Source organism: Brassica oleracea, chromosome C7 (genome assembly GCF_000695525.1).
Source record: "Brassica oleracea var. oleracea cultivar TO1000 chromosome C7, BOL, whole genome shotgun sequence".
NCBI lineage: Eukaryota > Viridiplantae > Streptophyta > Magnoliopsida > Brassicales > Brassicaceae > Brassica > Brassica oleracea.
Genome location: NC_027754.1, coordinates 9,643,902 through 9,657,316, shown reverse-complemented (window position 1 = coordinate 9,657,316; position 13,415 = coordinate 9,643,902). Strand labels below are relative to the sequence as shown.

Genomic DNA, 13,415 nt, shown 5'->3' with positions numbered 1-13,415 from the left:
GGGAAAATTATCCAATATCGATGAGATGAAGATGGTATTAGACAACTAGAAAATTTAAGAAGAAGACTCTTAATATTTAGGAAAGGGTTTACTACAAAGATTTTGTTTTTGGAAACTCTCTCTTACAAATATTTTCTCTCTTTGTTTTTCTTGATTCTTGGATGATTACAAATGGTGCTAAGCACCCCTATTTATACTAGTAAGTGGAGACTACAAGTTAGTTCTACACACTTCATCTTCTACACACTTCATCTTCTACACACTTCATCTTCTACACACTTCATCTTCTACACACTTCATCTTCTACACACTTCATCTTCTACACACTTCATCTTCTACACACTTCATCTTCTACACACTTCATCTTCTACACACTTCATCTTCTACACACTTCATCTTCTACACACTTCATCTTCTACACACTTCATCTTCTACACACTTCATCTTCTACACACTTCATCTTCTACACACTTCATCTTCTACACACTTCATCTTCTACACACTTCATCTTCTACACACTTCATCTTCTACACACTTCATCTTCTACACACTTCATCTTCTACACACTTCATCTTCTACACACTTCATCTTCTACACACTTCATCTTCTACACACTTCATCTTCTACACACTTCATCTTCTACACACTTCATCTTCTACACACTTCATCTTCTACACACTTCATCTTCTACACACTTCCTTTTCTACACACTTCTTCATCTATACTTCTCCACTTTTCTCTAGATGTTTCTTCTTCTTGGACTAAGGCTTGATTATGATTTGATTAGTTTTGGGCTTAAGGAGGGAAATCCAACAGTATTGTGCAACGCTCCCTCAACGTTTCAAGCCCTCATGAACTCGGTACTCCTGTTGCTGGCTGTTTCGGTATAGAAGGACAGAGATGTGAATTAGATATAAACCTTCTCATCACTAAATCGATCAAGTACTTACCTGAGAGCGAGAGTGTACCTTTGCAAATTTGTTCTTGTATTTTTTAACAATATATTGGTCTACAGTCGCCCTTGGGCAGAACACTTGGAGCATGTCAAAGTGGTCTTCGAGATTCTCCGCAACAGAAGATGTTTGTTAAACACAAGAAGTGCGAGTTTGGTCAAGACGAGTTGGAGTACTTGGGTCATATCACATCGGGATCAGGCGTGAAGGTGGACAGAGCAAAAATTCAGTCTATGCTAGATTGGCCACGCCCGACAACAATCACTGAGCTCCGCGGTTTTCTCGGGTTAACCGGCTATTACCAAAAGTTTGTTAAAGACTATTGACTCATTGCTTGACCACTGACCAATCTTCTAAAGAAAGACAAGTTTGTTTGGTGTTCTTTGGCAGATGTAGTCTTCGCTAGATTACAGACCGCAATGACTACGACCCCAACCTTAGCATTACCAGATTTCACAAAACCATTTGTGATTCAAACCGATGCTTCTGGGGAAGGAATCAGAGCAATACTATCGCAGGATGGTAGGCTGATCGCTTACATGAGCCATTCATTGGGGGTGACTAAACAGAACTGGTCTACTTGTGCTCGGGAGATGCTCGCCATCGTTATCGCATTTCGTGGGTGGAGACGTACCTTCTTGGTCGCCGCTTCACTTTCCAGACATACCAACGCAGCCTACGCTTCCTCCTTGAGCAACACATCCTGACTCCAGAGCAGCAAAAATGGATGGGGAAGCTCGTTGGTTACGACTACGAGATAACCTACAAGCCAGGAACAGCGAACGCTGCAGCAGATGCGCTCCCATGTCGTGCAGACAGCCTCTGTTTACATGCCATCTTTACTCAACATACTGATTTCTGGGAGGAGCTCAGACGCATGACTACTACAGACCCGTACCTACTCAAAATCTGCTAGCTAGCCGACATGAATCCTGGAAAGCCATACACCAAGTGCAACAACATGATCTACTTCATCAATAGGCTGGTAATCCCATCTGACTCACACTTTATTCGTGACTTACTCAGGGAATTTCATGATACACCCATTGGTTAACATTCAGGAGTTCTGCGAACACTCAAGCGCCTTTCACAAAAGTTCTATTGGCCGTCTATGCACAAGACAGTGCATAAGTATGTGACAGAATGCGACACATGCCAGAGAGCAAAATCTGAGAGCTTGGCGCCTAAAGGATTACTCCAACCATTACCGATACCACAAAGGTTATGGGAAGATGTCTCGATGGACTTCATAGATGGCCTACCACGTTTAGATCGCCATACTTCGATTCTGGTTATTCTTGACCGCTTGTCAAAAGCAACTCACTTGGTCCCTCTTTCACATTCGTACACTGCCAAATCTGTTGTTTCCATGTTCATTGATGCAGTGGTCAAGCATCATGGAATCCCAAGGTCAATCATTAGTGATCGTGATCCGGTATTTGTTAGCACCTTTTGGCAGGAACTTTTGGCAGGAATACCAAACTGTGGATGTCATCATCATACCAGCCACAAACCGACGGCCAAACAGAAGTAGTCGATCGTTGTATTGAACAATATCTTCACTGCTTTGTTCATACCAAGCCAACACAGTTGAGTTACTTACTTCCATGGGCCGAGTACTGGTATAACACCACCTATCATGCTTCAACAGGTATGTCTCCCTACAAGGCTCTTTATGGACAAGATCCACCACCACTCATTGGGTATGAAAGCCACTCCACGCCTGTCGAAGAACTAGACGAGCAGCTTCTCAATTAATCGAATGAAGCAAGCAGCGGACCGGAAACGTTGAGATGTCACATTTACAGAAGGTGATTGGGTATTCTTACGTCTTCAACCATACCGTCAGCATACTATTTTTAGGCGGATATCACATAAGCTTTCCACTCGATACTTTGGGCCTTTTCAGATAGAGTCCCGCATTGGTAGTGTCGCTTACCGCCTGAAACTTCCTGAGGGTACTCGTCTGCACCATGTTTTCCATGTCTCTCTCTTGAAGAAGCGCTTGGGAGATGATACACCAAGCTCAGGTACATTGCCTCCCTTACGCACTAACGGTCTCCTCAAACTGAATCCGGAAAGTGTTTTGGAGTACCGTGAGCTGGACGCAGCAGGAAACCGTGTGAAAGAAGCACTCGTTAAGTGTCGTGATTTGCCAGAAGAAGAGTCCATTTGGGAGTGTGTTGAGCAGCTTCGTATGTCTTTTCCTACACTAAATCTTGAGGACAAGATTATTTTCGGGGGGAGGTGTAATGATGCGACCACAGCTGGAGATGGAGAAGTGGAAGAAGAAGAAGCTAATGTTGAAGAAGATATAATTCAGGAACCGAACCGGAGGACTTCAACGAGAACCAAGATTCCAAACTGAAAGTATTTTTAATTAAGTTGAAATTATATATTTTCTATTTTGTTGTTTAAGTGCACGATAAGAGAGAATTGGTCTTCCTTGATTTGAGGAAACCACCTCTCCACATTTCTCATTTTCGTTGTAGAAGGAGTGGAGACTCCGTAAGTGTTTTCTTCTTCGCTATTTAAGCTAATGAAATAATCTAGAAAAGGTAGACTTATAACTACCAACAAATAAATTGTGTTTTTTTCTATTGTGCTTTGACTGGGACCAACAATTATACTCGTCAATTTTTTTTCAAAATCAATCCTTCTTCGACATACTTTTTTTTAAATGTTTCATGATATGCTGCTAATTCGATCTTTAAATAAGTTCATCTTCAAATCAATCTCCAAATTGATCTTTATTCCCGTTTACACGAATGAAGATTAGTTTTCGTTTCCACGTACGACTTTCAAATTGTTACGATCTTTCTGTAGATAAATGATGCAGCGCATCTTCACATCGTCAAAATTACAATCTCAATCTCAAAGGCTTCTGTTTTCCTAAAATATTTACCCTTGTAAACTCTAGCCAGGAGAGAAGTAGGCTCCTTAATGTCTCCATGTCTGTTTTGAAATCACTGCAAGATTGAAGTCTATTAGGTCTCTAATGCCTAATTTTCCTTCACTCTTTGGTTGTGAGATCTTGTTCCATGCTATCCAAAGGATCTTGTGGCGTTCTTTTGATGCAGACCACCAGAAGTTACGCATTGCCTTAGTTATATTCTGAAGGATTCCTTTAGGAAGCATAAAACAAGACTTCATATTGGTAGGCAAAGAGGTTGTAACAGACTTCAATAGAATTCTCTTTTCTAGCTGAAGATAGCAACTTAGTATACCAACTATCCACCTTATTTTGAATTATCTGCTGTATATAATCAAAGACTTCTTTTCTTTTCCTAACAATGTGTTCTAGTAATCCTGGGTACTGTTGTGGAAAAATACTCAGGTATTGAATTCATCCAGACCCCTGGTAGGACACCGGCCTCTGGATCCCCGGTTCCCAGGATCTCCGCTAAAAGGAACCCCGGTTCCCCGCAATGGAGTCTTCCGGGTCCGGTCCCAGGATCACCCCCTTTCCCCGAGAAATGGAAAACTTCCGATAAGGAGAACCTTCCATATTTCCGAATATGGAAGAGTTTAACCTACTCCAACTGACTAAGGCCTGCCTTAGGAAGACTATATAAAAGGAACCTAAACCCTAAAGCAAGGGATCGACACTTGGAAACTTAGAGATTAGAGCTAGGCGGCTAGAACTAGAGTTCTTACTCAAACTGTTGTAGTTCCAGCTCTTTGATCTAATAAAACGCCTCTTTCCACCTTCTTCTTTATAAACATTCACGAAATCTATACAAATACCAGCCTTGTCCATCGTTCTGTAGTACTCACAAAGATCCTTCACAAAAATCCCCTAACAGTTTGGCGCAAGAAGGAGGGGAGTAATCTAAACTACCTGATAATGGCGGTGGATGAGCACGACGAGCTACCCGAAGCTACCCAGAGAGAAGCCGAACTCCAGAGGCAAATCGACGATCTGCATGGTCAAGTAACCGAGTTGCATCGAACTCGAGAAGAGACCAATCCCGAGCTTTCCTCGGAGTTCCAGATCCTGAAGGAAAAGCTCAACGAACACTCCAAGCAACTGGAGCAGAGCACCGAGAAGCTCAGCCAGCTCGAATCGGAGAATCTCACCCTGCGAGACGAAAACCAAGCCCTTAACGTCGGGTTCACCCTATGTCGACTCTGGAAACACCCAACTCCGAGACAGGCGCGAACCCCCCAACTACAGCGCCAGGAGGAGACGCATCTACGCGAGAAAAGGCCAAGGATGCTCAGGCCTACGACGTGGAGGACAGCGACTCGGAGCTCGAGCCTGATAAGGAAACATCAGACGGAGCAGCGAGAACGGAGTCTCCTATGATCGCTCACCTTCACCAAATGTTCTCCGATAGGCTCGACGCCATACAGTCCATGGTAGAGAGACTACCGGGGGTAGCTCCCCTCATCCGGAAGAGCAACCCCGACTCCTATGCCGATACTCCTTTCACGTATGAGATCACCTTGATCGAGATACCCATGAAGTTCTCTTTCCCCAACATAAATGCCTACGATGGCACCACTGATCCGGACGAACACCTCGCCCAATACCGACAAAGGATGCTGGCCGTTGCACTCCCAAAGGGGTCATGCGAAGCTGCCATGTGCAAAGGTTTCGGTTCCACCTTGACCGGACCCGCTCTGCAGTGCTATATCAATTTGCCCTCTAGGTCAATAGCCTCCTTTGCGGTTCTCAGCGACAAATTTGTAGAGCAATTCGCCAGTAGCAGGGATCTGGAGAAAACTTTCGACAACCTCTACGAAATCCTCCAGCACCAAGCGGAACCCCTGCGAGGCTACATAGCCCGCTTCAATCAAGAAAAGGTGTCTATCCCCGAATGCAGTATCCCCACTACTATCTCTGCTTTCAAGAGAGGTCTGCTCCCCGGTAGAGACCTATACAAGGAACAGACCAAATATCAGTGCAAAACTATGGACGACGTCCTATCTCGAGCCTGGGCGCATGTCAAAACTAAGGTGCATCAAAAGCAAGATCCCAAGGCGATCAGACAAGACCGAACCGAGCGAGAAGAGAAATCCTCTCAAAGACCAGCTAGGGACTCCGGGAATCAAAGCCGGGGCAGGTACAAGAACCGGCCGATCGAGAAGGCAGTGTCCACGTGGCCAGACATCTCTCACCTCTCCGTCTCAAGGCCGGAGCTGATCAATGTTCTGAGGCAGATGGGCCAGCAGGTCAAGTGGCCTCAGAAGATGAAAGCCCCCGACTCTTTCCGGAACCCTGGCTTCTGGTGCGACTTCCACCGAGACCACGGTCACAAAACGGAGGACTGCATCGCACTAAAAATCGAGGTCAACGAGCTGCTTAGGAAAGGGCACCTCAGGGAGTTCCTTTCCGAGAAGGACAAGAGCCATCTAAGAAAGGAGACAACGGGTAAGCCCACTGAAGCTGCTCCCGTATCGCCACCGCGACAGGACCGAGTGATCCATGTCATTTCGGGCGGTTCGGAAATCAGCGGCATAAGCACCTGGAATGCCAAGCACGACCTAGAGGCCAAGCCAAAACGTCTGCTCCTGGGAACAGATGAGATAAAATTCATGGCCAAGGAGCATGAGAAAGTCCTCACTCCGCATCACGATGCCCTTGTTATCTCGCTCACTGTAGCGTACTGCCTGGTAAAAAGGATACTGGTAGATAATGGAAGCTCATGCAACATCATCTTCCAGGCTTCATATAAGGACCTGGGGCTAGAGGAAGGTGCTCTAACTCGGAGGATAACCCCCCTTATAGGGTTCAGCGGGGCAGTCAAACAAACCGTTGGGGAGGTAACCCTCCCCGTATACGCTGAAAGAGTCAACATGACAACAAAGTTCCTCATGGTTGATTGCGATTCATCCTACAACATGTTCTTAGGACGGCCCTGGATCCACAGAATGGGGGCCGTCCCCTCGACTCTTCACCAAATGGTGAAATTTCCTACACCCTGGGGCATAAAGGCGATCAGAGGGGATCAAGAATATTCATGTTCCTGCTATCAGACCACTCTGAAGGGAAAGACCAAGGTCTTATAGCAATTACAGAGCAAACCTCCGGCTCTTCACACCGAGGAACCGGAGGTAGAGGAAATGGACGAGGTGCCATTAACCGAAGGAGATCAGACCCGACATCTCAAAATCGGCTCCAAGCTAACCGAGGGACTGAGAAGAAGACTGGTAGACTTCCTCAGGTCTAACTCTGACTGCTTCGCTTAGTCCCACGCAGATATACCTGGGATCGATCCGGAGATCATCATGCATAAGCTGCAGGTGGATCCCCTACATCAACCCGTCAGATAAAAGAGACGGAAGTTTTCCCCCGAGAGAGACACTATCATCAACGATGAAGTCAAGAGCCTGCTCGGCGCGGGGTTTATTTGTGAGGTGCAGTACCCAGGTGGCTAGCCAACGTCGTCGTGGTCAAGAAAAAGAACGGGAAGTGGAGAGTATGCATCGACTTCACGGACCTCAACAAGTCCTGTCCAGAGGACCCCTTCCCTCTCCCTCATATCGACAAGCTGGTGGACGCCACCGCGGGGCACCAGCTGATGAGCTTCATGCACGCATTCTCCGGCTACATGACGTCCAGAGGGATCTACTGCTACAAGGTCATGCCCTTCGGCCTAAAAAACGCAGGACCGACCTATCAACGGCTGGTCAACATGATGTTCGCGGACCAAATCAGGAGAACCATGGAGGTCTACATCGACGACATGCTGGTCAAATCCCTGGAAGCGGAAGATCCCATATCTCACCTGCAACAAGCCTTCTCCCCCCTCAGGAAATATAACATGAAGCTGAACCCGACTAAATGCTCATTTGGGGTCAGTTCTGGCAAGTTCCTCGGGTATATCGTAACCCACCGAGGCATTGAGGCCAACCCGGAGCAAATCAGGGCCATTCACTCAATCCCTTCCTCCAAGAACGTCAATGATGTTCAAAAGCTAACGGGAAGGATGGCGGCCTTGAGCAGGTTCATCTCCAGACTCTCAGACAAATCTCACGCCTTTTTTGGAACTCTCAAGAATCCGAAGGATTTCCAGTGGACGGGAGAATGTGAATCTGCTCTCCAAGAGCTAAAATCGCATCTCACCACTCCTCTCTCCTGTCCAAGCCACTACTCGGTGAAGTCCTGCTGCTATATCTAGCAGTCTCCGAACACGCCGTGAGCGCCGTCTTAGTTCACGAGGAGGAAAACAAGCAGCTACCAATCTATTATGTAAGCAAGGCTCTCCTAGACGCGGATACCCGCTATAGCCATCTAGAAAAGCTGGACTTAACCCTGATAGTCACTGCTCGCAAGCTCCGACCCTACTTCTAGGCTCATCCAATCGTGGTTGTCACCTCCTTCCGTGTAAAGTTGGTCCTCCATAAACCAGAAGTCTCCGGACGCCTGGCCGAATGGGCTGTGAAACTAGGGGAGTACGACGTAATATTCCAACCCGCCACGGCTATAAAGTAACATAGCAGACTTCGTGGCTGAATTCTCCCCTTCCTTGCTCCCCGCTCTGGAGCAGGAGGTACGCCTCCGAGGCGAAGTAAGGAAGAGGGAGAATGGATCCTACACATTAACGGAATAGTGCTTACCTCACCAACAGGGAACACAGCCTCAAGGGCAGTGAGATGCAACTTCAAAGCAACCAACAACGAAAGCGAGTATGAGGCCCTAATCGCAGGCCTAACCCTCGCCCATCAAATGGGGGCAGAAAACATCCAGATCTTCGGCGACTCCCAGCTGATAATCAATCAGGTACAACGGGAGTACCGAGCAAAAGACGACAGCATGATCCAATATCTGGCTGTCGCTCAGCGTCTAATCAAGAAATTCAAGAGCTGCAAGCTCACTCAAATCCCCCGGGAACAGAATTCGCAAGCCGACGCCTTGGCTAATCTAGGGTCTGCCCTTGAAACGAATAGCCAGATGAGTATCCCCTTGCTCGTACTTCAATGGCCAACTACCATGGAGGAAACCGCATCAGAGGAGGTCTCCGCTGTCGAGGAAGGCAAAACCTGGATGACCCCCCTAATCTGGTACCTGGAGGCCGACATCCTCACGGAGGACCGTACCGAGGCCAGAAAGATCAAAAAGCAAGCCGCGAGGTACTTATCTCCCAGGAGAAGCTGTAACGGAGATCTTTCTCTGGCCCATACCTGAGGTGTGTCACACCCCGAGAAGCCGCTAGAATCCTTGTAGAACTACATGAAGGAGATTGTGGATCCCACTCTAGCGGCATAAGCCTAGTGCTCAGAGCCCGAAGGGCTGGTTACTACTGGCCCACGATGGCCGCGGACGCCGACAGACAAGCCAAGCACTGCGACCAATGCCGAAGGCACGCTCCAGTCTTCAAGCTTCCCCCGGAGAACCTCAAATCCATGAGCTCACCATGGCCCTTCAGAAAGTGGGGCATGGGCATAGTAGGGAAATTCCCTATGGCGCCGGGGCAGAAGGTCTTCCTCCTGATAGTCACTAACTACTTCTCAAAGTCGGTCGAAGCAGAAGCGCCCAGCCGCATAACAGTTCTCCAGATCCGCAAGTTCCTGTGGACCTACGTAATCACTCGCTTCGGGGTCCCCCACGAGATCGTCACCGACAATGGACTCCAGTTCATGAGCCACAACTTTAAGGAGTTCTGCAAGGACTGAGGCATAAAACTAACATTCGCCACACCTCGACACCCCCAATCTAACGGACAAGCCGAATCCATGAACAAAACAGTGGTCAACATGCTTAACAAGTGACTGGAGGGCTCTCACGGGAAGTGGACGGAGGAACTACACGGAGTCCTCTGGGCCTACCAGACCACTCCTAAAATAGTAACAGGGGAAACCCCCTACTCGCTAGTCTACGGCACTGAGGCCATTGTACCTACAGAGATGCACGTAAGAACAATGGTCTCCGGATCTACCTCTCAGGAGGAGAATAACGAGCTGATGGCGCTAAGCCTCGCCCTGCTCGACGAAAAGAGAGAGGCCGCTTGACTAAGAAACTGGTCCTACCAGCAAGACATCGCCAGGACGTACAACAAGAAAGTCAGAACGAGAACCTTGAAGCTAGGGGACTGGGTTCTACGACGAGCAGCAAAAAACAACGGGTAAACTTACCCCAGGGTGGGAAGGACCCTATAAGGTCATCGAGGTGCGGAGAGCAGGCGCCTATAAGGTGCAAGATAGCAAAGGTAAAATACAACCCAACTGTTGGAACTCCCTCAAAGCCTATCATTTTTAATACGGTCTCCGGATCATGATTTCTATACTACTATATACTGTTTAAGCATTATGATTTCCTACTCCTATGTATGCTAAACGTCTCCGGACAAAGCTTATAATAAAATAGTTCCGGCTATAAAAGCAGAGGGGAAATCATTATACTTAAAAGGGCATACGAGCTGGATCAGGTCTCCAGAGACATCCGATCCTGGCCAACCCTCACAAAAGTGGCATGACCACTGTGGCACGCCCACAAAGGATCAAAACGGGAATGAGACATAAAGTAGGAATGGGTATGCGCAAGCCTGAGTATGCTGTCAAAACTACCTAAAACCCCTGTGCAGCCTAAAGCGCATCGGGGTCCCCAGAGTACCAATGTGAAAAGTACATGTATTAAAACGCCACGAGCTACACGATACAGGGAACACATGGTATATACTCATTGAAAAAGTACTGTGAAATACAAGGAGCAATCTAACTAGGGATCTCGCCGACAGCTCTTGTGGCCGAAGGCTCTTACCTCGTTGTAACGCTCAAATGCAGATTCGAAATAATAAACTTCTTGCTCTCTTTTCGATTCCTTATTTATTTTTCGTCTATACTTTCGTGTTCTGATTGCTTGGCGTATGGTTTAGCAGATATCCAAGACCTCTGGGAAATCTAGGGTTTCCTATCTTTCCTAAATCAACGGAAATCGACAGTGAGAATTTTGGTTCCCATAGTTTGGCGCTAGTAGGAGGGGGGATACGTATCAATCTCACTCTCAGCCACCAACGCTCGATCAGGAATGTCAGTCGACGATCTCAATAACCAACAAACTCATGACGGCACCGCCGCCGCCGACAACGTTGAGAAGGCTCTAGCAACGAACGTAACCTCGGTCAACGTCGACGCAAACACCGCAACGTTCGAGGAGGTCAAAAAGATGTTCTCGAACTTCGAAAAGAAGTCAGCAGAACAGGACAAGGTCATGAGTTCTCTCGCTAAACAGGTTAAAAACCTAAAAGAAAGAACCAGAGCCGTTCTTCCGCGTGGAGCAACCCGAATCCGCGGAAGAAGACTCGATTTTACGACTCCTGTGGACCGGTCTACCAACGCGCAGGGGAAATCATCTGGACAAAATACTGACGAAACTACTCCCTCGCCAACGCGAAAAGGGCCGGATGATCTTCCTCCTATCGAGGAAGGTAACGAGGATGAAGAAATAACACGTCGATTTGGATTCTAGCAGTCACTCCGAACCTACGAACGAAGACGCATATGTGAATCCACGACGTACAATGAGCCGTGCGGCTCGGGATGATTCCCAGTTCGACGATCCTATGACCAAGAGGAAGAAGCCATCTTCTGGGACAAACATGAGGAACTGGCCGAGGAGAAAACTCGGAGTACTCGCGGAAAACGCCGACAAGGTCAAAAATCTGCTAGCGAAAAATCTGACATTCGCGACCTTCGCGATCATCTCAGGAAAACAGCTGCGGAAGTTAGAGCGGTGAAATCTCAGATCTATCACCCTACTAGCACTGCACCCGAGATTGACCTACTCCTCGAGGAGGCTTGAAAAACACCCTTCGCTACCCGCATCACCGAAACTAGGGTTTCGGATCCCGGAAAAGTCAAAGTGGCTTCTTAAGATGGTACAACCGATCCTAAGGCACACTTGCAGGCTTTCCAGATTGCGATGGGAAGAGCCAGGTTTAGAGATAGCGAAAGAGATGTCGGCGAGTGCCGCCTCTTCGTCGAGAACCTCCTTAGAGCAGCGCTCGAGTGGTTCTCTTGTCTAAAGTGAAACTCCTACGGAAGTTTCCACCAACTCGCCTCAGAGTTTCTCAAACAGTACTCTATATATTCATAGATCGAGAAACCTCCGATGTCGAAATCTGGAGTTTATCCCAGGGAGAAAACGAATCTCTCTGCGACTTCATAAAACAGTTCAAAACCGTTATGGCTAGAGTCAGCGGAATTAGCGACAAAGTGGCTTAGATGCGCTCCGAAAGACGCTCTGGTAGAAGCCGAAGCTCAGGAAGTGGATAACCTTGGACAAATGATCCAGGACACGCTCCACAAGGCCACAGACTACATAATCATCGAGGAAGAGACGAAGGTCTTGTCGCAAAAGCAAAAGCCGATGAAAACATCGTCAAAGGATCCTGGGTCGGATCAGAAATCAAAAAAGAAAAACCCCCAAAACGACATAACGTCTATCACGGGGAATAAGAGACCCAGGAAGCACACAACTACGCCATCAACTCTGGACCGGAGCAGGGCCGGACGACAGGTAACACATGGACCCAAAATCTGAACTACGACCAAAACCTCTTCAGCGACTTTCATCAGGCCCGCGGTCGCTCAACCGTTAACTGCAACTGCAAAGTTCTCCGCGCAAGGCTGGCCGCAAAACTGCTTGCAGGAGAACTCGCCGAAGTGTCCAGCATAAAAGACATCATCCGCGATTCAGACCGCCTCCCGAGAAACGATAAAGCTCCTCAAACGGAGAACTTTTTCCAAGGGAACCAATCGGGTGAAAAGCGCGGAAGAAGGCATGACGAGAATGGCAACGACAGTAGCTACCGCATAGTCAAATGATAATCAGAGGATCACAATACTGCGGCGATATTGTCTCTGCTATCAAAGCTTATCAGCTTAAGGCCGAAACGAGCGCGAATTCGCTAACCTGGTCCGCGCCTAGCGACGTCCCAAAAGAAGGAATAACTTTCAATGAAGAAGAGGTTGGTGGGATCGACCAGCCCCACTACGATCCGCTCATGATAAGAGATCTCGAGGTCGCAAGAGTTCTCATCGACACAGGTAGCACGATCAATGTCATCTTCCGCGATACTCTCAAAAGGATGAACTTCGAGATAGGAGAATTCATACCATCTCCCAAGCCGCTAACTAGTTTCGAGGGGACGACATCGATGACTCTCGGATCGATCAAACTGCCCGTTGCGGCGAAAGAAGTCACGAAAATCGTCGATTTCACGGTCGTTGACCACCCGGCCATCTACAACGTCATCATGAGCACGCATTGGCTAAACGCCATGAAGGCAGTCCCATCGACTTATCACTTAGGCATCAAATTCCTGACTCAAGCAACGACCAAAGAACAACCAGTTTCAATGCCTAACTCTTCTACCCAACCAGAGGAAACAAACCCGGTAAAAGACGTCGATCCTGCAACTAACCCAACCGACGCAGTAGCTGAGTAAACACACTCGCACAACAAGTAGAACTACGAGATGGCTTGATCCCCGAAAGGGATACGTTGGCAGCTCG

The 13,415-nt window shown here is 47.7% G+C and overlaps 2 protein-coding genes across 2 annotated transcripts; both read left to right on the top strand.

The window, feature by feature from the left end:
- The first annotated feature begins 821 nt into the window (after positions 1-821).
- Positions 822-3,513, top strand: LOC106305581. Its single transcript, XM_013741938.1, has 2 exons — positions 822-2,764; positions 2,863-3,513. The coding sequence occupies exons 1-2, from the start codon at positions 2,747-2,749 to the stop codon at positions 3,319-3,321; spliced, it is 477 nt and encodes a 158-aa protein (XP_013597392.1). The 5' UTR covers positions 822-2,746; the 3' UTR covers positions 3,322-3,513.
- A 5,115-nt stretch (positions 3,514-8,628) lies between these two features.
- LOC106302536 lies at positions 8,629-9,087 on the top strand. Its single transcript, XM_013739027.1, has one exon. It carries the CDS (start codon positions 8,629-8,631, stop codon positions 9,085-9,087), a length of 459 nt encoding a protein of 152 aa, XP_013594481.1.
- Positions 9,088-13,415: the final 4,328 nt, after the last annotated feature.